A 26,293-nucleotide genomic window follows, 5' to 3' on the forward strand; every position below is an offset into this window, starting at 1 on the left:
GTTTCTTGACCTTCATTCACTGAGTGTTGACCTTCTAGAGGCCTTGCACTGTTCTGAGCACCGGGAATGCGGCAATGAGCACAACAAAGTCCCTTGACTCCTGTACATCTCAGTGGAAGAAAGACAGAAGACGGTAAGTGCAGACTGTGTCAGCAGGTGAAAGACGAAGGATTTGGATTGGGGGTGCTTATGTTTTATAAAAGGAGGTCTGGGACCGAGCATGTTTAGGCTTCTTAAAAGGAAATAAAATTGCTGCTACATTCTCATGTCACCCTGTGTATCGGGTGTGTGGTGTAGAGCTTACGAAGCTACTGCTCATGAGTTACAAAGTGATGACCTGCTGCTCTCTCCTGAAAGCATACATCCTTGCAGAGGAGCTCGTCATGTTTTCCTGAATAAACCCAAGGCTAGCAGAGTTCTTACCTAATTTGGCTGAGACAGGAACGCGGTTCTTGAGGGGTACCAGGCGATCTTTACATGTTTTCTCCAGAGGTAATTCACACTTTATGTGACGCCTGAAGTTCTCCCTCAGAATAGATCGAATCACCTTGACAATGTTGGTTTTGCTTTCGTTGTCACTGGCGGGGAAAGAGAAGACATGGTGTAGTGTCTGCTGTCTCGTCCTGCTTCCGTTCCACGCCTCCTGGCCCTCCCGTGGCACGTGACTGCTCTCAGCACAGACTGACAGCGAGTCACCCAGCCTCTGTGTGCCTCGGTCTCTCGTCATTTACAAAAGGAGCGAGAATTGATCGCTTTTGAACTTCCTTCAAGCACTAAGATTTGGATGTATATTTAATCAATGTATATTCTCCTAGAGCCGCAGTTGCCAGTTTGGAGAGGGTGGGTGTGATCCTGAAGTCATCAACATTTAGGAGGGCACTAAAAATAAACCCACTTTTAAGAGAACATAATTCTGTCTTATGCCCGTTGGCTTTAATTTCTGGCAGTCAGTAATACCTGCAGCACAACTGAAAGATGGTTTCTGGCCGTCCTTCTATTTCTGACTTGGTGTGGATCAGCTCCCATAAGGAATTATTTTCTGTCCCTGTGTAAAAAGAAACAAGGGGCCGCAAATTTGCCAAAGATGCTGTGGTAAAGGACACTTGTGAAGCTTAAAAACCACAACTTTAGTAACTTTTTAAAGAGTTAACTATTCCCCATCCTGACTCTCATCATTTTCTGGTGTGGCTCCTCCTATGTATGACTTTCACACATAGTTACAAGAAGTTAAATACGTTGTAGTTACTTTGTACACTTCCTGCTAAGGTTTCCCATCCGTCTTGGTGCTTTCGCCCTACCCTGGATTCCACCTCTGGGAAAGAGGTTAAATGGATCCCATTTTTCAACCCCGTTCCTTAGAAGGAACGGTAGGATGTGCTCAGGCTCTTGAGGTAAAGGAGGCCAGCCCCAAACTCAGTCATGGTCCAGGAAACATGAGCCCTTCCAACGAAAACTGAACAGGGGCCCAGCCGTCACTGCGGGCCTCAGCCTGTTGGTCCTTTGCTTAACCAGAGGTACTGTCACCAGGACAGGGTTATTCTGAAAGGATCTCTGAACATTTTCCACAGTGGAAATTTTTTTTTTATATCACCTGTAATAAAGCTTAATCTTAAGAAATTTTCTGGTGTATCAAAATTTGTAAAAATTTAAATTTGTGGACCTTTGTTTCTTTAACAAATTTTAGAGATAGATATTATCCCTAAAGTTATTAAAATAATTAGAAATATTAGGATATTAGAAAAATGTTGAAAACCATCGACAGTGAAAATAAGGAAGCAATAAAGAGAGGTATTTGGCAAAGAAAAGCCATCCACTGGCATTTACTTTCTCCAATCTCTCTTGTCCTCATTTTCCTTGCCTATAAGATAAAATACCAAAAATTATTCTCAGGTTCTTTGCTACTTTTTTCATTCCACAGTTTAAAAATTCCCTTAAAATGTTTTTTCTGGCACTTGTACGACACACAACAATTACCTGCTGTATTCCCCAGTCTGACTTGAAGCGCGGATATGGGGATCAACCAGCGAAACTTAAACGGATCCAGGTCAGCAGAGTTGTGTGCCGGCCGGGAGTTCGACGGCTGCAGCGTGAGAGCCCACCAAGAACAGTGTTAAAGCAAGCTCGCTCCCGCGGGCACGTGCGCGCACGACAGAAGCTGTGAGCTCACCCTGGTGCAGACCTGCCACCGTGTGGGGCTCAGGATGCAAAAGGGAATCAGGTCAGGTGTGCTCTCAGGGATTGGGGACAGGGCAGAGTCATGTTTTGGGAAGCAGAAAGTTCTAGATCTTTAAGCAAAAATGACAAGCAAGCTTTCCATGACCCCATGTTATCTCTAAAAAAAAAAAGAAACCCAAAATTACACAGACTCAGGTGTATGGAGAAAACGTGGACCATTTTTAGGGATAGAAAAGCTGGTTTTCTCTGTCGGGCCCAGCATGGGTATTTGTCTACATCTTCTTTTAAAACAGACGTCTTTGGTGGGGAGGATAAGAAACACCTTGAGTATCTGATTTAGTTAGTTACCTCCGGAATAAGTCGCATCACTCAGTGAGGCCTTAATCCTTAGCAGGCTTCCCAGTTCAACAATAGGAAGATAACAGGCATGAAAAGATAGCTTTAATTAAAATTAATTCATGTCTTACCAATTTCTTTTTCAGTTTGCAGTTTTCTTTATAAACCAATATGACGGCTCTCTTAAAAACTAAAGAAAGGAAAAAAGAAAGAAAAGACTTTCATTATTTAATACACACTCTCCCAAGGTTGAACTGTAGCTGAATATTTTAATAGAACAAAGCTCTACAAGATCCCATGATGCTGACATGAGTGAATAAGTGGTACTTCCTTCTGTTCATATTTGAATTATGCAGAGGTACCTGCTAATTTAAGAGCCATTATCTGAAGGAGATCCTGGCATTTTGTTTTCTGAATTCCTGTTTTGTTTTATTGAACGCTGAGGACATGTGTGTTCGTCTCAGTGAGCATGCACGGTCTATACCCACTCTCCCAGCTGTCCGGGAGAATTAAGACATTCTGAAGTGCAGCAAACTACTAAGATAGCAGGTTTCAAAATAGCCTCGGGGAGATGTGTTCCCGTAACACGGTGAGATCCACTAAGCCAAGCAGAAGGGAGGAGATGAGTGTGTAGGGCAAGGGTTCTAAAGAGTTGGAAGCTGTCCATGTTAAGTCAAAGCCATTAGAGCAATGATTCTAAGTCCTTCTGGAAATCACGAGTTAGCTGGGTTTAGCAGGTTCTTCATTCTTGACAGCCTCTTTTAAGTTTACATTCTTTTGAATGGAGTACTGACCGAATACTGTGAGCTCGAGGTCCTTTCTGGCTTTTCCTAGAGACAGAAATGGATTCAACCAGGACACTGTAGAGTGCATCAGAAGTTCCCCCATTGAAAGTTCTGTGACCTAAATGGCAAAAACAGGAGATCAAGAAGACGTGGAAACCCTGGGGGGAGGCTGTCTCATATGAGAGAGGGATCACACATATATGGTCACAGAAGTACGTTCACTTTGATTTTTATGGTTCCTGTAAACATGGGGCCTTAAATAGTGGCGATTTTGAAAATATGAGCTAAGCATCAAACTGTTTGAAAAATAACATGAACGTGAAGGCATTTTGCTCCAATGCACACATTGTTTGTGGGTGAGACACGCCTCCTGCCCTGTGGGATGGCATTCCTTCCACCCCAGTGTCAAGGTTCATCCCAAGTGCCTTTGTTAACATTTCATCCAAGACCTAGTACACTCACCACCTCTAATCCCAAAAGCACACTAGGCCTGCAGAGGTACCAACGTTGAAACTGATTGTAATAAAAAAAAAAAACTACAGCTGTTTTCTGTTCTTGTCTTTTTCTATTTAAATTATATTACTTCTTATATGTAGGCTTTTTAAAACTCAAAATTCTAAATTTAGTAATCCAGCCAGAGAAGAAAAATAGAGAAATTGTGACGTTCCACTTAAACTACTTTTGTAAGTAAGGAGGTAGCACCGATATTTGAGGTTAGAAAAGAAAAAAACAAAGAAAAGCTCTTTTTTTTTTTTTTTGCGGTTTGCAGGCCTCTCCCGTTGCGGAGCACAGGCTCCGGACGCGCAGGCTCAGCGGCCACGGCTCACGTGCCCAGCCACTCCATGGCATATGGGATCTTCCCGGACTGGGGCACGAACCCGTGTCCCCTGCATCAGCAGGCGGGATCTTCCCGGACCGGGGCACGAACCTGTGTCCCCTGCATAAGCAGGCCGACTCTCAACCACTGCGCCACCAGGGAAGCCCAAGAGAAAAGCTCTTAATTCTCTCCACATGCTGACTGCCACTGCCTTTATCCATCCTACCCCCACCAGCCCCAGCGCTCCATTTATGTTCTAGCCTCTGGGATCTGTCTTAACCTCACACTCCACGGGAAAGGAGGAAGAGGTACAGATACGAGCTCAGTGACATTTCTTCTTTTTTTTAATACGATATTAACAGGACATAAGGTTATATTTTTAAACCCATGTAATCAATTTTATGTTACATTTATACCTAAGTGGTGATGCCTGTTATAAGCATTAAGATCAGAAAGAAAATTTTAGGCATTTTCTCCTGCACGAAATCCCTAACAGGTGACCTCCAGACCCGGGGGTCACAGGCATTCAGCCTCTCAGAATCCGGAAGTCCGACTGACCTCCTTCTCTGTTCCGCTCTGCTCTGCCACCAGCTGGTCGAACACCGTCCCGTAATCCTCGTGTATCTTCTGCATCTCGTTGATGTGGCTTGCTACTGTCTCCATTGCCTTCAGGGCTTCTGCAAAATACGCAGTCATATTTACAATTTTGGTTTGTTTGAAATCCTGCCCAACAGCAGTAATGAAAAGGTTCAAGATTCAAGCCAGAATCTGAGACCCGTTCTCACTAAGAGCAGCAGCATTCGAGTATGATGCAAGCAGCCCACGGTAACCTAGTTACAATAATGAAGAACGGCAGAGTTCTCTTCCACCTCAAATTCTTTTTGAAATGAGGCAGAGTACGAGTAAAAAGTATCACTAATAATAAGCTGTTTATTGAGCACTTCCTATTTGGCATGTTCTATGAGGCGATTTATGTGAAGCATCTCATTTAATCCCCACAATAACTCGATGACTGTAGGACCTGTTATCAATCCCATTTTACAGATGAGAAAACTCAGGTGCAGCGGGGTTCCGTTTTTTGCCAGACTTCCAAAGACAGACGTAAGGAGTGGAGCCAGAATTAAAATCCGAGGCTGACTGGCCACAGGATACCTGCTTTTAAACTTTGCCTCTCCTCCTGGACCACTTACTGGAATAGTGATCAATGACAATTTTTCTTAACAAGAAGTTGCAAGAGCCTCTGTAAATGCCCAGTTGCCAGAGCAATTGTTTGCATTCATGCGTGGGCATGTGAGGGACAAAATGATTTCATCCAAGGCAAAAAGAAAATTTCAAGTCACCTCCAAATTCACTATTTTTCATACTTTGTTCTTCTGATTTGGTATTTTAATTCAGTCTGGAGGGACGTTGGGAAGAAAACTTTTTAACAGACCCCTTTTAAAGATCATCTTAATGCAAAGTGAACTATTCCCACAGTATTTGAATGCTAATCATAATTTGTATCATTTATGTATAAGCTTTAACTTTCATACAAAAAAATTATCCTCATTACTTACGATACAGAAGTATGCTTGTCACAGAAAAACAGCTAGTTTCATTTACACTCTTCTTGGTGTTTGCTATTCAGTAATACTAATATTTATTAATAAGTTTGTTTCCCTCTCCACATGCTTTATTACAGGTACCGTAACTGGACCTCCTAGCTTTGACACGTGGAGAACACATCACTCTTTCTCTGCGATCCAAACAGCAGCTCTTTAACGGATACTCTGTTTACTATCAAAGTGAGGGGCTTTGTGTACCTGACAAATTTGTATCTTAGGCCAATAATTTCTGAGGTTACAAAAGAAGACACCTCCGCGTCAGCCGTAAAAAGCTTCCCGGGTCCTCGGGTGTTGGTTTCAGAGTCAGGCTCTGCTCAGAGCCGTCCACAGGGTGGAGCCTCACACAACATATCTGATCAGCCGCACTTGGGCAGCAGACCACACACAACTTCAAAGTTGTAGGAAAACAGGCCGGGGTTTTGGTCCTGGCAGCACTGTTTGTTTGTGAACCACGTAACCTGAAGTAGTTTATTTCAACTCACTGAGCTTAAATTATCTTCTCTGAAAAATGGAAACACCCTTCCAGAGGCTATTCCAGTGAGATAATTTTTGCCAAAATATTTTGCCCACCTTACAGGGATGGCCATATTACCTAGCTATTTTCACATACTAAAATGGTACCTAAGGCTAACAATCACAGTACTGACAAATGCCAGAATGTGAAAGCAAGCAGGGAAGAGGGGAGCTCGTGGGCCTGGGGGGCGGCAGCCGTCACATCGCGGCCTGGGCCCCTCGCTTCTTACCTGTCAGGTGGTAATGCTCTTCGCTCTCGTGGTCTGTCAGGGACACGAGCTCCTTGAGCAGCAGTGGGTACTTGAGCACCCTCTGAACGGGCTTGATGAGGTAAGACTCCAGAGTGGAGGAGTGCTGCTTGGTGGGGTTCCGGGCGTCCAGAAAAGCCTTGAAGGCTTTATCAGTTTTAGCTACAAGCAGATGCATTAAAAGACCCTTAGAAGAGCACAGGAGGATGAATGAAATTCTGCTTCATTTAGGTTTTAATGGAATTACAGATGATCCACTTCTACAGTCCTCCTAATGACATCCTTCAAGAAAAACCCAGAGGCACCCGTGGGTCAGCTGCCCGGCTGTCAGGGTGGATTCAGCACCGCCGCTCTGTGATGAATCCCATGAGAGCTTAAGGGGGCTTACCAGGCTGCCAGAAGAGTCCCAGCCACACATCAAGAGGAACATGGAGTCAAAGTGCAGGAGTGTCTGACTTTAAAGGCACATTCACATGCATACCCGTCAGAGAGATTGGCATAGGTGCCGGAAAAGTGAGTTTCAAACGATTCATAAAGCCACAAAGCAGTGTATCCAAACCCTATGCCATACCCCCCAAAAGGTTCATAGAACAAAACAAACCAGTGTTTTTTTTTCACGGACCTAGCGCAAATTGTTTCCTATTCTATACACTTGAGGGCTATCTGCAAAGCAAGTTTTTTCCTTTAAAAATAAGTTGATAAGCACTGCAGCCTCCATCTCTACAGTTCCAAGCAATCTAAACCTTCCACCAGATTCAGACCCCTCTGGGCAGTGAAAACCACCTCTCTGTTCCGTGTCACGAAGGTACACACACGAACCCAAGTGCTTTCAGTTATGAGGGTGCCAGTGGACACCCCAGCTGTTGCTTTGGATTCCACCTGCTGGCACTGGTTGACCAGCTGTTGGAATTCAGCCCATTTGGATGAAAACAAATCTTTATTTGGGGTTTTGTACAAAGGTAAAATGGAACTTGTAGGAGATGCAGTACCATTCTGAATGTGGCTACTACACAAAGTGGATGGGGAGATGATCCTTCATCTTCGTGGCAAAGAAGGAACTGAGCAAACCATTGGTATGCTTTTAATTTACTACACTGTCGATAAGAAGGTGTTCATGGGAGGAAGCTAGTTCTTTCTGGTTTAAAGAACTAGAGGAGACAGATTGGGCTCTGTCTTGTTGGCCTGAAGCACTCCAAGACTTCCCTTTTTCAACTTGAGCCTGTTCTAGGATTTAAACCAAATGGCAGAACTGCATCAGTGGACCTGGCTAAACACTGTCGGTGTCTGGATGAAGCCTACGCTCCCTCCACGACAGTACAGAGAGGCCATTCCCCACTTCTGAAAAAGAAACACGGAAGAGCAAACTCCGGATTCTTTATGGCAATGCCATCAAGGAGCGTTTGATGACAGACAGAAAGGGCTTGGAACGTAGCTTGGCTCCTACTTCCCTGCTGACACAACTAAAAAAGTTCCAATGCAGAATCCCCTCCAACACTCGCCGTCGTCACGCAAGACAGCCCTGATTCACCGGGCAAATCATAACGGGAGTGAACTACACGAGGCCAACCTTAACTGTGAAGAAGGCATTCAAGTCCTGGGGAAGTCACTTTTTATCCTGGGAATTTGTAACAGTTTAAGCTTCAGTAGGTTCAGATCCTACTTCCAGGTACACTTGAGAAAACGCAGGTAGCCTGGCGAGCTTCCCTGGAGACGGTTCAGGTGACCTTCAATAGGATTGCATATATTTTCATAAGACGCCTTCCACTGTAGGACCCATGCAGAACAGGAGCAACCCCTGGGGACCTGTATTTGTTTGATGTTCTCCGTGTAGGTTGAATTACTGCTGCTCATGACCTTGAGCTTAAAGGCCTCCTCTCATCTCTTCCCCAGAAATGAGAATTCCAAAGAATGGGATAGAAAAATATCTTCTGAAAGAGACAAATCCGAGAATTCTAATCTCATACCTAAAGAGGTGTGTGATGACTGAAAGAAGCCTTTGGTAATGACAAAACCTCAGTTGAGCATTGCTAGTTTAGGGTGTGGTAAAGGAAATGTTCACATATTGAGGTCTGGGGAAGTCATTCTGGCCTATACACGAGTTAACTTTAATGTAAAAAACAGCCTGTTCGTGGCCTTTCAAACATACACTGTACATCTGCTTTAATTATTAAAGAAAAGGGTGCATTGACCAGAAGTAAAGAATGTCCATGTTAAAATTAAAGATGAAATGCCTCCCTTCCCGGGACGCCAATGCTGGTCCTCATTCCATGATAAGACTTCCTTCCCAGGTGCCAAGGCCATACTGACTGGCTGTGTACGTGCTGATCTGGTTTTCCTGAAATCTGGAAGGAATGTATCCCTGACTTGTTTGATGTTCTTTGTTCTGACAAGACATGAAACTGTGCTGACAGCCCTGCTTCTCCAGACCAGATCCTCAGAGGAATCAGAGAAGCTGTCTTCTGGGCAGTACTCCTCAGTCTGGCTCAAATAAAACTCTTTTCTATTCCTATTATAGACTGTTTATTGATTATTTTTGTCAACAGGTTATTACAGGAATAGCTTAAACACTGGGTTGATGACAACAGTGATGGTGACTGTGGCACAAAAACTCCCTCCAACACTCCTACACCTGGAGAAGGTCACTGCTAACATCAAATCTCTGACTGCGCTTCCCAGGACGGGTGACTGGCCGGCCCGTCACTGAAAGCCCAGGCAGATCAACGTGTTGGCCACCTGCCCCCAAGCTGACCCGCTGCAAGTCGGCGGCCAAAGCTCAGGCATCTCGCCAGCTCCACAGAGTAATGTTTGCTGTTGACATGAAGGGGACGAGCAATGCAGGTGGGTCACCCAGGTCCACTTGGACTTCAGAAAAATAAAAATGTTCAATTAAAGTCAATAAAATAAAATAAGACGATAACAATGTGGAGAGACGGAAGGTACTTCAGTGACAGAACGTGGCCTGCGACAAGCGCCCAGTTCACCAAAGGGGCTTTAATTTTAGTTAACACACTTCTAAGATGTGAGTTTGGTGGTTGCTGTTTGGTGGTGGTTTTCTGCAGTGGATCCTCGGGCTTAAGAAGAAGGTTAACAGGAAGGAAAGAAGGGAATTCCCTGGTGGCGCAGTGGTTAAGAATCCGCATGCCAATACAGAGCACACTGGCTCGAGCCCTAGTCCGGGAAGATCCCACATGCCACGGAGCAACTAAGCCTGTGCGCCACAACGACTGAGTCTGCGCTTCTGGAGCCCGCGAGCCACACCTACTGAAGCCCATCCTCCGCAACAAGAGAAGCCCCCGCTCGCCACAACTAGACAGCCCGCGCGCAGCAATGAAGACCCAACACAGCCAAAAATAAAAATAAATTAATTAATTTTAAAAAGAAAGAAAGAAAGAAAATGGCATACATTGCTTTCTACCCCCTGCAGCGGCTTATACGGTTGGTTAAAAGTTTTCAGAGCAAGGCATTTGGTGAAAAAAGAAATCCAGATGCAATTTAACAGCAAAGTGACACGTGGCAGAGCAACATCTCTGCTGTTCGGTACACACGTTCACTGTCACCAGTACACTGAAATAAACTGAAAACTTCATGTTTGTCAACTTCAAGGCCAACAATGGAGCATAATCCATTAAAATTACACTTATCCCTACTTGACGAATACAAATTTACTCTTTTTAAAATATATATATTTACTTATTTGGCTGCACTGGGTCTTTAGTTGCAGCACGCGGGAACTTCGTTGCTGCGTGTGGGATTTTATTAACAATTACAATTTCAAAAGTATAGCTATAAAAGGTATGAGCAACTTACCCCTCTCTAGAACCTTCTGCACTTTAATATGATTAGCACAGAATCCGCTGTAGAGTTTAAAGTGGTCCGCGTAATAAAGGAAAGAGCCTCCGAGGGAAAACAGTAGTTTCTAGAAGGAAAGAGGAAAAGTTACATCAGGCATGGTTTAATCAGTGTCTGTCTGCTGGCTCTGGCATGGTGTCTGACCGCTTTGCTGTCTCCATGGCATTTGTCTTTCGGACACCAGAGCACTAATGCCTCGGGGAAGGCACTGACTAAAAGCAGCCCCGGGCGGCCCCCTTTGCCCAGTAGCTGGAGAACAGCCCGGGCGTCCCTCTAGCACAGCTTCAGTTTGATTGAAAAGTTTCTGGCAGCAGAGCCTATTGACACAGTGCACAATCAGGGACAAGAAAGAAAGTTCTATAAAAAATACGTCTGACACAGTGGGATATAAATAATCTGAGAGGCTAGTTAATAAAGCTGACTCTGCATTACTTGGGACGAATGATGCTTGCTGTGTACGTTCTTGGTCCCTTTCTACTGCCTTCCGCCTGTCCTTCCCTGGAGGGACCTCTTGCCAGTCACCAATGGCCACACTGGAGACAGGGCTCCATAGAAGAGGAGGCTCTCTCAGAGCCAGTGAAAACCTAGGTCCCATGACCACAGAGATGCAGAATCAGAGGCAGTAGGTGCTCTTGCCTCAGAAGCAATCGCCCTACAGATCCTTCTGCAGAGCTGAGTAAGGAGCGTGCGTGTCAACAGCAGGCAGACTCCATAAAAGCTGTGCTGCCCAGATGTCTGAGTCGCAGAGCATTTACTCTAGGGAGAAACGGAGCCGCCTTTTACCACCTGCCAGAGGAAAGCCATGCAATGAGAGCGCTAAACTTACCTTTTCAATAGTCAAGGGACAACACTATCTCTTCAAAGGGAGAATTTTGCACCGTTCCCACCTATGTTTGCTTTAAACCTAAGTCTAAAATACTTACTCTGAACTGCGAGGGGGTTTCAAGTATGTTAAAGTCAGCCGATGCTGAAATCCCATCCTCCAGAGTCTCCAGAAATACCTTTTGAAAGTCAAGCATCTCTGGCAAACTTCCAAAAAGTGACTCCATCTGTGTACGTGAGGATCAGAATTCGAAGAGAGGGTGTTAGCGACGGCGACCCAGATACCACTCTACGTCCCAGACGCACAAATGAACCACAAGTCATTCACCAAGAAGGAGACAGAAGTGAAGCCTTTAAAGAAGACGGCATATTCAGTAGGGGACATAGCTCACACACAGAGACTTTGACTGCCCCAGTCCCTGTAATACTAAAATAATTGGAAGTGGGTGTCAAGTTTTCAGAATTCAAACTGGGGGGAAAATGGAAAGAACTAATTACTGTGATTTAACATTAAAAAGCCATGTATTAAAAAGTAATGTGGGGGACACCTTCTACTACAAAAGGGGCACGGTCATTTATAACTCCGGCCACTGTGTTTCACGGGATGGAGGCCACATAAATGGCTTTGAAGGAGGTGACGCTTGGGTCTCTCTGAAGATCCGAAGTCTCAAATGTTCTTTGCGGATCAGTAGATAAAATCTAGGTCTGCTAAAAGGCAAACTGAGACTAACCTATGGGTCAGCGGACGAAGGGAAGGTATTTACCTCATCTTGGGTCAGAAAGGTCTCACTTTGCAGTGGCTCCAAGTATAAGTCAAAGAGGCAGCTCAGATCCTGAAAGACAGAAGAGAGTCTTTAACCCTTAAGTCTCCAAAATACCCAAGCGTTTCCGGCAGCCCGGGCTGCAGCTCAGACTCGCGTTAGGAACGATGAAGTTTATGTCCGGTTGAAACGCTTGGCCCTGCAAGTGGTGGTTCCCGCTCAGCTAATTCAGAGAGGTTAACAACACAGTACGACCAGCATCTGGACTCCACATTTTTCTTTATAGCTTGATCACCTACTCTGCGTATCTGAATATCTCAGTGGCAGAACCAGAACCTTTCTTTCGGCTGCTGCAGCAGGAACACTCATTTCCCTTCAGAGAAGTGAGTTCTGGCCAGGTACCTCTTTCAGGTGTGGCCACATCCGCTGGCCGACCTGGCTTCCTTCTCTGCCTCAAAGAGCAAGGCGGCAGCTCCAGCGTGGACGGCTGAGCTGACACGGACGGGACAAGATCCGGAGAGCTCTTCGGCTTTGGGGCTGACGCATGAGCAGAATTTCAAACTCCCAGGCTCAAATGCAAGAAAACATTTCTGAAGATGAGCAGTCATCACGTTTACAGTCTAGGCCATCTTTGAATCTCCAGTAAACTGGGTGCCAACAGTACAGAATAGTGGGAGTTGACTGTATTTACAAAACTCTTTAGATAAAGGTTTTTTTAAAATAATTTGAAGCCAAGATCAGGATATAGTTTAGTGATAGAAAAGAGTTCTTTTTCTTGTTTCATTTATTCCAAAGAATTCTGAGTCCCAAACTATGAGAAGTAGGTAACTACGTCTGCCTCCTTTTACGATGGAGAAATCCAGCTCTGGAGAGCCCGGTCAAGCCAGAAGCCTCCACAGCCTTGTGGTGTAGGTCCTGAGAGCAAGTGGACAGGCCTGTGACACTGAGTGCTTCACAATCAAATCCGCCCTGGCCTTCCCGACCTCCCCAGACACCACGGCGGCCGCTGCAGAGCAGGGAGAGGTGAGAAGTCACCGAGTCTTATCTCAGGGAACACATGAATGCTGAAAACGCCAAGTCACGTGCAGAGGGTCCAGGTTACAAAACAAGTAAAAGTCCATGTTGAATGTCAGCAACAAAAAGAAATTAAAAAATGAAAAAGGGGTGTGTGTGTGTGAGTGTGAGAGAGAGAGAGAGAGAGAGAGAGAGAGAGAGAGAATCACCATAGGCACCAGGCACTGGTTATTTTGTCAGAGGCAGAGGTGGGCTGGGGTCACTCCCTGAGCCGGTCACTGCCATCCAGGAGCAGTGACACACTGAGGGAGGCCTCGCTGAGCCGCGGAGCCAGAGCCGCAACATGGGGGCCCCAAGGAGACAAAGGGCAGGGCTCTCGCAGAGAGAAGGGAGAGCCATCCTTTGTATGCACTTCGCCCAGAGCATCCATCAGTCCTAGACCAGCGCCACGATGCAGTGACCCTCCCGTTCAAAGTGGTCTAACAGTAAAATATAACGACAGCAGTGACAAAAATAAAAAGGGACTTGGATTCCGCTCTCAACTATGCCCTCAACCCTGCAGGTGAGAACACCATGGCCATCACCAAGCTGCCACGGCGCGCAGAGCTGCTGGGCAAGGTCACTGTCGGAAGCCCCTGGATGTTCACTCCATCTCCCCACGTCCGATACAGGAAAAGACACAGTGGGAAATGAAATGGAACTGCCGTCTCTGCAGTTTTCCTTTCTCCCCTGCGGGACCAAAAGAAGAGGCTATGGGTAATTCTCCTGGGCTGCCTGTGAATGAGGCTTTCGGGAAAGTTCAGATAAAATGACAGTGATGTTAATTAAAGGGGAAGCTCAGATAAGTCTTGTGGAGAAAGAAGGTGAGAGGGGTGTGTGTGTGTGTGTGTGTGTGTGTGTGTGTGTGTGTGTGTGTGTGTGTGTGTGTGTGTGTAGGGGTGTGTGTGTGTAGGGGTGTGTGTGTGTGTGTGTGTGTGTGTGTGTGTGTGTGTGTGTGTGTGTACACCCCTGTCTCAGACCCCAGTTGAGGGGCTTGGAGGGAGCCGCCCAAAGCCACTGCAGCAGGTGAAGGCAAGGCCAGGCCTGGATTCTCAGCTCCCACACTGCTGCCAGCAATTGGCTGATGAGATGAGTTTGAAACCATTCCAAACCGTCAGCAAATACTTAAAGCAAAAGAACTCTGTCTTCCCAGGCACCTGCATTTTTTGTAAAATGCTTCTCAAACTACTAACTGAAGCCTCTGAGATGAATAAATGAACTCCCCGGGTAGTGAAAGGTTCGGCCGCTGCCCTGTGTGATGGCTGGGGACGCCTGCGAGATGCCCGGCACCCCCGCCGCGGGGCTCTGTCCCGCGCGGTGACCGCCTGCACTCCGGAGCCCGTCCCAGCAGCTGCTTGCAGACAAGCTGTTCCCTGGTTCCTCAACACCTAAAGTGATCTCCATTCCCCCTTTCCCTAAACCGGTACAGGCTCCCTTTCCACAGATTGCAAATGGCAAACCAGAACATCTGTTTCCATAGTGAAAGCTACCTCGGTAACAAAACGACCGGGGAATCTAATTTTTGCAAGCCCTCTCAGCCCTTCCATCCTCTCGCCCTCCCCTTCAGCAACTCGCCACTTCAGGGAGCAGGCATCTCCCTCGTGAGTGGCAGGGTCCCCGGCAGATACCTGGACACCCCTGCCAACATACATACAACTGGCTGTCACAGGAGGGGAGCAGGAAGTTGTGACAGCATCTTCTGTTACCTTCACATAGGACTTCTCTGTGTCCATGAGCTCCTGGATGACTTTTCGGAGGCGATCTGCATCCGAGAGGTGGCGAGCCAGCGGCCTCGGAGGCGGGTCCTGACTCTCCCTTGGTCCTTCCATGCCGTTGGTCTGGGTGTCGTTGTAACTCCTACAGAGCGCGGCGATCTGCTCAGCACTCTGGGAGGGAACAAGAGGCACAGGACGTTCTCCATCATTATCAACAGCCCACCAAAGACACAGGGGCTCTCTCTTTGCCCAGCGCCCTCTCAGGAGTCTCGCGGGGCATTCATCTAGGGCATCCGGCTTCATTCATCTCAGACGACGCTGGCTACCATTCAAGGTTCTGGTCGTGAAGATATGAACTTACACTTGTTCAGTACTTACCCATGATGCTTTTTCGCTTTCACAGTAGCTGTCTGACAGATGCTTCTTTAGTGCTGAGACTAGAGAATAAGGCAGAGCTAACCCTCTGCAATACGGCTGAGGTTGCTCTAAAATCAAGGTCATGGCTCTGTGAAAGCACAATGAGAGACAGACTCATCCGGTCCACTCTGTCCCCTCAATGGCTGGCCTAACAGAGCTCAGTTCCCACACTAAACGGCCCGGAGAGACTCAGGAACGGGGCAGCAGGGCAGCAGTTTTAGGATGGCCTGACCACAAGGGCCTTAGATCTGCCCCTAAACCCAGCCCTGGAGCTCTGCAGCCTCAGGCCAAGTAGCAGCATTAGGGGTGAGAGTGTGAGCCGCTGCATCAGCTAGGAATGGCAGTAGAGGGCAGGATGTGTAGGAAAGATAAGGTCCCCACGCCGAAGGGGTGCAGAGCCCGGGGAGCAGATGACACGGGAAGCCTGGCGAGGCTCCGTGGGAACCTTCGCGGAGGAGGGAGACTTGAGCAGCTTCTGAGCGGGAAGCAGACGTGTCAGACCCAGGACGTGGGGGCACGGAGGGTTCTCATTCCAGGTAGCGGGAACAGAATCACACACGTTAAATGGCAAGAAGGAGCGGGAACGTCTGCGGGGGTGAACAGCCTTCTGTGCAAGTTCCTGCTCAGACTTAAGCACGGCATGAAAAGCCTTCTCCAGGGGAACCCATGTGTACACTCCTGCCTCAGGCTGACGCTTTGAGGTCTCAGATGTGCCTCCTCCTATACGCCTCTACCTGCCTGGAGCACCATCAGATTACACTCAAAGTATCTTCTTTATTCCTCTTTCTTTCCATTCCTCCCACACACAAGCTCCAGCCCATCTCACCACCCAGCAGCCCGTAAGCCAGCCAAGGGCAGGGTCCTGCCTTTCTCTGCCGTCGCCCCCAAGTGCTCAGTGCTGAGTCCACCTCTGGTGCACCGACGTGATGACTGAATAACAGAGCAGCTTAGTCCCGACACGAATGACCAGTATCCATCCATCTCTGGCAACTTTCTGTCCCTCAGCTAAAACTCTCCTTTCTTCAGCTAGACGTCTCCATGCCTGATCTCCATCACGCTGTCTCGGGTCAAAAGCTGCCCCAGTCAGAAGCACCTCTTCATTCTCACTGAATTCATTTTCTTTGCCTGGATATTTCAGGACGGTAACAAGCCACACAGCACATTGGTCAACCTCAGCGGCCAGCTTGTTACAAAGCTGCCACCTGACACACCGAAGTGCCTCCCTTCTCCTCTCCTCCTCTGTTCTACGCCCCACCCGCCTTTCCTCAACATGGTGTCTTCATATGATGGGAGCAGACGACACTGACACTTGGCATTGATGTTCTGGCTAGACTTTCAGTTCAATCTGGTGGGAACCAATTGCTCTGCCTCCAAAGAAATAGAAACCAGCCCCTGCACAAGGAGATAAGACCTGCCAAGAAACACCAAAGCGCAGCCTATGGCAGACTGGAAACCAACACGAGCCTGTGTGGAACAAACGAGAAATGTGACACACGTTAGACGAATGAGAGCATCATGCTGGAACAGGCTGTCTGGAAGGCTTCAGTGAAGAATGGATTGTAACTGGTCCTGGAAGGAGCGTGTACCAAGGGAGAACCACGGAATGAGCCAAAGGCGGCGGGTGGAGGGAGGTGGTGGTGGCGGAGGGATAAGCCCAGTAACATAAAGAGCCCAACTCAAGGCGGGGGGTGAGAGCGGGGCCCCCGCAGATGTCTACGATGAGAACTCCCAGACTGCTGGCCTATTTCATATAATTGCTTCTCCTGTATTTTGGCATTAATCTTGGTGCAAAAGTTAAATCAACCATGTAACAGATACTAAACCTCCAACTAGACACACAGACACATCTGAAGTGATTTACTTCTAAAACAGCTGAAGCATGTGTAAGCACTAATGATCCTCCTTAAGTACACATATCATCCCCTTGTTTTTATCCTTAACTTTAACACTAGCATATTGCTGGTAATGCCTATCAGAAGATGTTCACTCAGAGTAAACTTTCAAAGAACAAGAAAACAGACATGGGGCTTCCCTGGTGGTGCAGTGGTTAAGAATCTGCCTGCCAATGCAGGGGACATGGGTTCGAGCCCTGGTCCGGGGAGATCCCACACGCCGCGGAGCAACTAAGCCCGTGCGCCACAACTACTGAGCCTGTGAGCTAGAGCCCGTGAGCCACAACTACTGAGCCTGCGCTCTACAGCCCGTGCTCCGCAACGAGGGAAGCCACTGCAGTAAGAAGCCTGCAATGAAGAGTAGCCCCCGCTTGCCGCAACTAGAGAAAGCCCGCGCGCAGCAACGAAGACCCAATGCAGCCAAAAATAAATATTAACTAAATTAATTTTAAAAAAGAAAACAGACGTGGATGTTAAAGCACAATTAGAATGCAACGTGACCTATCAAAATGTCTCATAACATGTTTGAAACAACCAAATCTCATGATTCATTATTGAAGAAACTCCAAACTGTTCGGTCTTACCCTAGAAGCCTGACGACACAGCAAAAGCCAAACAGAGCAGTGCAGCCAAAAGGTGGCTTTCCTTCTCTTCCAGGACATGACCCTCACGATGGAGCACAAGGGAACATCACCAAACCAGCCCCAATTCTGTCCTCCTCTTCCTGCTTCCCACGAAGCAGGTGACTTCAAGCCAGGTCACACGTTTGCTCTCTGGGAGGGGCTATTAAAAAACACCCACAGCTGGACCACCTGAATCAGAATCTTTGGGGCCCCAGGTATGCTGCTGTGTGACTCACATGAGAACTACTGGTCTACCCATCAGTAGAGAGAGCATTCTGCCTGCGGTTTCTGGGAGGATCATGTTGTCCCCAGGGTCTGCACCACAGGATGGCCACGTAAAAGGTGTGTGGACTGAGCTCACGAGATAAAGAGGAAATAGGCAGAATCATACCTGTGCGCCTGGTGTTCTGGGTTTGGCTTCACTCACGGTCCAACAGCCCAAGATAATAATACTGAGACTCTCAAACTTACTTATTTGAAATCTCTATACTGGTATTTGCACCACAAGCTCAGACAATACAACTTTGCAATCCTGAAAAACAACGGTTTCCAGGGCTGTAGGATCCACATTAATAGCTCACATATACTGTATAAAATAAGATCTGACAAAATGCACCATAAGTGAAACGGCAGCTGGTGAGATGCAGCTTTGCCTTGCTGGGATGTCAAAAATCACACCTAACAATGCAGTGTTAAAATAACGAGATTTTAAAAATAAAGTATCTTGCCATTTTAGAAAATCAGAATTCATGTTGAGAACGCTTCTGGTAAGATTAAGTTGGAAAAGTAAATGTTAGCTGAGAGTTTCACGGCAAATGCACTTTTGAAGGTAGAGCTCATAATGAAGTGCTCAAGTGCTACGAAGTCACCGTAGCTGCTATCTAGGGAAGGTTGTGAGGATTACCTGGGATCCAACAGGGCAGAGCCACTAGAAGGAGAAGAGTAATTGTACCTACGTCTTTAGATCGTATCTGAAAGAGTCACTTGGTTGGTTATATTTCATTTCCTCCGTTCTTAGCAATGGTTTTAAAATTGAACTGCTAAAGGTAGAATTCTGGGTGTATCTGATAAGCAGTTTCTAGGAACAGCGACTATTTCGGTTGGGCTATTTTCACACGTACGCGTGGTGATGGAGGTGAAAAGCACAGACAAGATTGAGAGGAACCGAGTTCCAGCCCTGGCCCTGCCCACAGTCCTCCACGCGTGCTGGGCAAGACTCATTGCTGCACCTTCAATTTCCTTATTGATGAGACAGAGGAAGCATTACCTAGCCCATCAGGTAACTCCTCAAATTGCCATTTGGACCACGGAGAAAGGGGAACTTGGATTTGTTGAGCACTTGCTGTATACGAGACAAACTCAGGGGGCGGTGTTCTCCTAGAACTATCAGGCATTCGGTCCTGACGATGCGACCGGCTGAGACTACAAGTGCCGAGTGCGAAGGCAGCACCTGACAGAACAGGTTCCTCCTACGCTCGAGCTGTCTGACGGTGCCGACCACTTCCTTGGTATCTGGCAGAGCACGGGCAAAACAGGCTTGCTTCTCTGGCTGCCTCTGCTCACAGTGCCGTCAGGGCTCTCCCGGCCCCAGGAGAATCCAGACACACCCCAGGCGTGCCCGGGATGCAGCCACCGGCCCCTGGAGGCCACCTCTGCTCAGGGAAGCAAAGGCAGCTCCCCACATCTGCACACAACTGTGACTTCTGTTAGGCTAATCCCCGCTCCCCTCCATCCCCAGGGATGCTGCTTGTGAAGCAAGAGACATGTTCACAAATCAGGGCTGGGCGCGCGTGCGGACTCAGCAGCCAGACAGTGTGTGCCTGTGCAGCACAAAAACCACACTGGAACCTGAAACTCAGACTGGTATTTCCCAGTTCGTAGTGATCAATGCTGAGAACCTTGGGTTCATCGGGGGCCTTGCCTTTTATAAGAAAGCATCAAACAGATGTTTTCCTCATGAATTCATTTTTAAAATTTAATGAAAACAGGGCTTCCCTGGTGACGCAGTGGTTGAGAGTCCGCCTGCCGGTGCGGGGGACGCGGGTTCGTGCCCTGGTCAGGGAGGATCCCACATGCCGCGGAGCAGCTGAGCCCGTGAGCCGTGGCCGCTGAGCCTGCGCGTCCAGAGCCTGTGCTCCGCAACGGGAGAGGCCACAACGGTGAGAGGCCCGCGTACCGCAAAAAACAAAAAAAAAAAAAAAAAAAAGGAAAAAAAACATTTAACGAAAACAGATTTCCCTAAAACTATGCTATATGAAATAGTAGTGATACTGACCCACAAAATTTTTTTTCAGGCTTTTCAGTTTTCACTAAGGCTGATCCCTGCTTGAAAGTGATTTGATCTCATTTATAGATGAGGACATCTCACTCAAGACCTCTGAATTCAAAGTCACACTTCCGTGTTCTCACCAAAAACAAACAAAACGTAACTATGTGAGGTGATGGGTGTGTTAATTAACCTGACCGTGATAACCATCACAACGTATACGTATATCAAATCAAGTTGTACACCTTAAATATATATAATTTTTAATTGTCAACTATACCTTGATAAAGTTGGCAGGGAAAGACATCTAAAACAGAGTTATCTTTGTTTCTGTGTCTTAAACGTGTGAATACGGACACCTGCTTCCCTGTATTAGGGCTGCAATGTGTCTCTTTTTCGGGAGCCCCATTTCTTGGGGGTGGCAATGAAACTGCTCAGGATGACCAAGCGCCCTGCCCCGGATTCTCTTTGGAGGAAGGCGGGGGCTGAGCCTTTTTCTGAAACAAGCTTGGAATCCCGTAGGTGACCCTTTTAACCTCCATTCGGATCAATACTTTTCATCCGAAGCATCAGGCAGCTCCTCCTGGCCTGGGTTAGTTAAGATCTGCTCCCCTGAGCAGAACTACTCTGATGTTTGCTTTGCTCTTCTTTGAAGACACTGCTACCTGAGGCTTTTCAATTTCCCTGTGGGTTTTGAAACCTAAGCTGGGGTAAGTACATCACATTATCCCGAACTATTCCCGGACGACGACTGAGGTTTCGGAGCTACTCCGTGAAATATCAGTGCCCACCAGGAGCCCTGCACCTCGTCAGCGGCTCAGCTCTGCCCCGCCTTTCCGGGCTCAGTTTGCAATCCTGTCCTCACTTAGGGGCCTCGGGTACTGCAGACTCTTTTGTCAAAGGCATCTGTTGTCCGACTTGGACTCCAAAAACACTTTCAGCTGAAGAAAAACGGTTTAAAAGTGCTGCATAATTTGCGGGTAATAGTTTGCAGGGAAATGCTGAAAGGTAAATGACAGCATTTGCAGTGCGCTCGACTTTTGAATCCCCGGCTTAGAGGAAAAGGAGGTTAACTTAGAGGGGAGGTCAGTCATGGACTCGGCCAAGACACGGACCTAGAAGGGAGGGTACCCCACACTGCCTGGTCAACTGGTCCTACACAGTATGTGACCCCCAGCTGCCACCCATGTCCTCCTCTCCCTCCGTCACACAGACCAGCCCTTCCCGCTGGGCCACTGACAGGGATGGAAGCCCGAGCTGGGTCACGTCTGCAGAGGCTCATCCTACCAGGATTCCAATCAGTAGAACCAGATTCTACTATTTCTACCATCCCTAGAAAGAATGCTGGAAAAAAAAATAAAAAGCTGTAGGCCCTGGGCAAACAGTCAGTTGTCCTCGGGGACAGTCTAGGCCTGGAAAGGTGTGGTTGCATGGTGTGTGCTCAGCTGTGCTCATACAGATCCCCCAGTTCACTGTCCAGGGCATGAGAAGTCACGTCAGTAAATCACCGCAGAGTGCAGCTACGGAGTCAGGGGTCACATCCTAGCAAATTAAGTCAGAAACGCTCCCTTTGGTGGGGGAAAAAAAAACAAACTAAAAATTGTACAAAGGACTTTTTCTCCATTGACTCTGTAATCCATTAAAGTCTCTAACTTACAGAAAGATCTGACATTATCCCCAAATGTTCCCAGCAGAGGGAATCCAGAAGGATCACCAAGGGTGAATGGCTTCCCCGGAAAGGCTAATGGGCAGAGAGCCAGACGATGGGCTGGATTCCAGGTAAGCTGGATCGCCCACGTACAGGTCCAGCCACAGACACCCCGTGCTGCCCCACCTCTGCCAGGTCAGGATTCCTAGCCTACACTCTGCTCCGCGCTCAGAGGCGGCTGGCCGGGCCCACGGGCGAGGTGAGAGGGTCTGGTCTATCCTAGGGGGTCTCAGCAGAGGGGGAGGGAAGAGGCGGGGAAGAGGGTTGCATTCACCACCTTGGCAGGGTGAAGGGGAGGCTACAAACAGACCCAAGATGATGATTTTTCTGTCTGGGATAGTCACTCACTTTACAGTGATACAATCCTTGGATTAAAAACTAGAGAAATGGCCTGAGATTTTCTTATTCTTAACAAAATGGTACAAGAAGAATGAGAAAATGCTCATAATCTGTTTTCTAGACCAGACAGTTCTACTTCCAAAGGCAGAATGGAAATTAAAAGATGTAAAATTAAATGTAAACGTATCAGATGAGAGTTCTTATTTTATGTTGAAAGGCAAAGATTAACTTAAATTATGGTACAAAAATGCAATGAAATCTATGCAGCAATTACCAATGATGGGAGAAATCGGCATCTGTTGACCAAAAAAGGACATGATTTATTGGAAAGGGAAGAAGGTAGGTCTGAATTTTGGAAAGTAACTTTTATGTATATCTACTGCATGTAAACATATGTGCATAGATTTTTCTAACGGGATAATATATATCATAAATGCGGTGGTTAACACTGCATTTCAAGTTATTTTCATTTTAATCTTTGGCTTATCTATATCTTCTCATTTTTTATAGTGGTTTAATTTTTAAAAGAAATTTCTTAACGGAATCCTTTCCTGATGCTTTACAAAAACGATTTGAGGCAGAGGCAGCCTGTTTCTAGGAGGACACAGTGATGGACGAGACTGACAGTCCTTGGGCTCACAGCTCCCAGAGTTCAGCTGGGAAGACAAACTGGCAGCGAGTCAGTCAAGGTCGATCGGTGCCCAAAGCAGCGCAGGGGGGGCCTGGGAACAGAACAGGGTGACTTTCTGTGGTCGGAGCACGGTCAGGGAAAGCAAGGTGGAAGCTAGGATGGACTCAAGGGAAACAAAGTCACCCACCCTAAGCAAAGTTTGGGGCTGGGGAGGGGGCCAAGAACTGAAGGCCAGCCCAGCCGTGGCCCATGGCCAAGTCAGGTCACATGGGGAGATGGGGCAGGAGACAGAGGTGGAGGCCTTGCTCTCGGGGGAGGGGAGCGGCAGACGAAACCCACTTGGAGTGTGTGCCGGGGTTGCGGGCCACCCTTAGGTACACACCTTATAGCAGGTGGCAGGGTGAGTAGCTGGGATAGCATTAGAGAGGGTGGGGTGTGCACCTGTCACGTGAGCTCTGTCCTGTCATTACCCCCCATGAGTGTGAAGCTCACCTTCACTAAGGGCCTCAGCGCGTGCTCTGGGCGAAGCTTTCTGAGACAGTTACTTTTTCCAAGACAGGAGACTTGAACACACAGGTTCTAGAGTGACCACCCTGGCCACGGCGATCACCAGTCCTGACGCACTCCTCCCTGACCCAGTTTGCTCACCTATAAAGCAGGGACCGTGTTTCATAGGGTCGTTGAGAGGATTTAATGAGGTGAAACATGTAAAACTACTTAGCACAGTGCAAGGGATCAAGAGAGGCTAGGGGCTCCATAAAAGTTATAATATGCACAGGGAGTTTAATTTTCCAAGTTCTGTTGTTTTTCCAAGTGTAGAAGGAGACATTTCCTCTGAGTTCCCTGAAGGAAGGGCCAGAGAAATCAAATTCCATTTATTTACTAACTTTTCTTTGAGCACCTCCTCCATGCCAGGCTCTGTTCTAGGTGCTGGAGATGAAGCTTGCATACAAAAGAGGAAAACTCTGACCTTCATGTAAGACTATCAGGTGGAGTGAGAGGAAGGGCAGAGAGAGGCAACAAGGACACGGACGGATGACAGAAAGTGGAGCCCACAGTATCTGGACAGAGGCATAGGGCTCTGGGGAAAGCCGCAACCAGAGGAGGCTATGGGGGGCCGGTGGGACGGGCTGCAGCCTCACCAGGTGGGCAGAGAAGGAGACGAACTTCACCTTTGGAGAGCGGCCGTCCAGAGAGGACGCAGCGTTTGAGAAGGCAGAGGGCACCTGTGTGTACCAAGCAGGAAGCGCCCGTCCTCAGGAGACACACCCCCGGGAAGGCAGGTCCGAGCTGTGTGCCCGGAGGTGGGGAAGCACCACGTGTGTGGCTCCGGGGCTCCCAGGCCAGAGTCACGCCCTCGGGGAGGGAGCCATCGATCCAGAGCCCGCGTGAAACAGGCCTGCTGCCTGCCTTCTGCTCAGTTTCCTTATTTAACTGGAGTTTGGTCTCAATTCAGGGATGAATAAGATACGGTCTTTCAGCCAAGGATGTTTCAAGGGCTAGGGCAGCGTTTCTACACGAGCAGGCTCTTCTTTCACATAAAGTATCGGGTGTTTCAATATCACTCGTATGTAATTCACAAGAATCGGCTCAGCCTATCTACCAGGTCCTATGCCAGGTACCGTGTTCTCTCTTTCCCATTTTTCACCCAGAAAGAAAGATACGGCTTCCTTCTGACGTGCAGTCAAACCTGCGCATCAGGGAAGATGCGTGTGGGCCAGAATTTTTCCTTGACTTCTGAGCGCAAAAATGGTATAAAAGAGACTCTTATGACCCCACCCTGAAACAAGCAGGTGAGCTAAGGGCGGACCATCAGAGCAGGAGTTAGCAAACTACAGCTTTCAGGCCAAACCCAGGCTGCCTGTTGTCCTTGTGGATAAAGTTTTATTAGAACTCAGCCACGCTCACGCATCTGCCTATGGTCTATGGCTGCTTCCGCACTGACACGCAGAGGTAAGTGGTTGCCAGAGCCTATAATATTTACTACCTGGCCCTTCACAGGAGACGTCTGCCAGTCCCTGATAAAGAGCTGAGCCCAACCAAAAAAGATGTCTCTTTTGAAATTCAGTCTGAATTAAAACTTGAAATAATCTATAAAACTTTATTCTAAAGTTTTCAGTGAGTAAAATGTATATTTAAAAAATGACTTCTGGGCTTCCCTGGTGGCGCAGTGGTTGGGAGTCCGCCTGCCGATGCAGGGGACACGGGTTCGTGCCCCGGTCCGGGAGGATCCCGCATGCCGCGAGGCCCACGTACCACAAAAAAAAAAAAAAAAAAAAAAAGACTTCTACATGTCAATTGTCTACAGACTCCGGATGACATCTTAATTCCAACAAGATATAAACCATTTTATGTCATATGCTTTCAACTGTGTCAAAAGCCAAACAAAACAACACCTGTGTGCTCACCCGGCTCAGATCCAGGGCTCAGAGAAATGACTCAAATTCTCTTTAACAGTTTTTGCGTTCTTTTGTGTTGCTTCATGATGCGTGGGAGAATTCAGTTTGCTTTTCCTGTGACTTGGCGCATTAAGGTCTATTGTGATTATACCATTTAACATTCATTCTAAATATGTTTATCTAGGTCAAGAAGTCTCTAAACCAGTATCTTTCAACTCACGGTTTGGAAAACATATACTTGCCTATCTACGACTTCTCTGTCTTATCCTCATTCACTTTCCTATCCATAGGTATTTATCTCAGGTCTTAGCTCCCTCTTAATTCTCTTCCTTTGGTTTTCTCTCACAGCCTACTTTTGTTCTGATAATCACATAAATTAGTTTAAACTTGTGTATTTACAGTAACTCTCCCTTCAGTGGTTTATGTTTTCATTGAACCCTATTATTCTAGTTGGTTTTGTTTATTGCCGATTTTTCCAAACACACCATTTCTATTCAAGAGTTGTGCCTCTAACTTTATTCTTGGCGATTGATAATATATTATTGAGCAGTTTTTGCAGCAAAAGTCTTTAAGTGCTACATATTCTGAGAATTTACTGAGCTGAGAATTTTTTCTATCTTCGTCACTGTATTTGAAGAGAAAATGTGTCAATAACACCACCAATTGTAATCAAATTCTGGAGAGACTAGAGCTTTGAAAAATCTTTGTTAGCCTCCAATTTCCTGGGCAGGTAGAGTCTCTACTATAAACAGAAGACTGAGGACGACACAGTTGAATCCTGGATGGGGGGCCCCGCACGCTGAGGTTCAAAGCTCAGGCTGTGTATGACTCTGCCTAGGACAGCTCTGCCCACCTACCTAAGCCCGGACTGTCCCCCAGCTGAGTCTTCTCTCTTTGCCCTGGTACCTTGAGAACTATATTTTCTTTCTCGTTGTAATCTACAAGGGTTCCTGGTTGCCTTACCTAGAAAACCAAAAAGCAGGGCAACACCTGCTTCCCAGCTGCAGACCAAGCCCTCAGCCCTGGGAGCAGTTCTAAGATTCTCAGAAAACTACAATTCAGTTTCCCCTACCCCAGTTCTCTGATGATACTCCTTGGGCACCTTAGATCAGCTTCCAGCTTCAGTCGTAGCGTTACATCTCAGCTGGCTCTAAACAGTTGGCCTGGTCTACCTTCTTGTGGAACATAAGCCAGGGGCCTCCACACCCTCACAGACTTCCCTGACCCGTAGGGAAGTGGGGATGGTGGGGGGCTTCACGGCACCACAGGCTAATACCGTCATCTTGTTATCTGCCCTTCGTTGCTCTTAACGCATGTAACCCCACCAGTGTCCCAAGTCT

The 26,293-nt window shown here is 47.3% G+C and overlaps 1 protein-coding gene across 13 annotated transcripts in view; it reads right to left on the minus strand.

The window, feature by feature from the left end:
• TIAM2 (TIAM Rac1 associated GEF 2) overlaps window positions 1–26,293 on the minus strand; it is a 240,784-nt gene that overhangs the window by 7,028 nt on the left and 207,463 nt on the right. For 12 of the 13 annotated variants that reach the window (XM_027082692.1, XM_027082682.1, XM_027082702.1 and 9 more), the window contains 11 exons: window positions 14,670–14,849; window positions 11,914–11,982; window positions 11,251–11,376; window positions 10,286–10,394; window positions 6,461–6,640; window positions 4,672–4,790; window positions 3,306–3,414; window positions 2,643–2,701; window positions 1,975–2,080; window positions 958–1,045; window positions 424–578 (listed from right to left, as the gene is read on the minus strand). In XM_027082692.1, the coding sequence (XP_026938493.1) occupies window positions 424–578; window positions 958–1,045; window positions 1,975–2,080; window positions 2,643–2,701; window positions 3,306–3,414; window positions 4,672–4,790; window positions 6,461–6,640; window positions 10,286–10,394; window positions 11,251–11,376; window positions 11,914–11,982; window positions 14,670–14,849 (1,300 nt within the window). Of the gene's footprint in view, window positions 1–423; window positions 579–957; window positions 1,046–1,974; window positions 2,081–2,642; window positions 2,702–3,305; window positions 3,415–4,671; window positions 4,791–6,460; window positions 6,641–10,285; window positions 10,395–11,250; window positions 11,377–11,913; window positions 11,983–14,669; window positions 14,850–26,293 lie in introns of those variants that run through there. The other variant, XM_027082756.1, reaches the window with a different exon arrangement.

The sequence above is a fragment of the Aethalodelphis obliquidens genome, unplaced genomic scaffold (assembly GCF_003676395.1).
Source record: "Aethalodelphis obliquidens isolate GAN/ISIS:26980383/991018 unplaced genomic scaffold, ASM367639v1 scaffold3, whole genome shotgun sequence".
Lineage (NCBI taxonomy): Eukaryota > Metazoa > Chordata > Mammalia > Artiodactyla > Delphinidae > Aethalodelphis > Aethalodelphis obliquidens.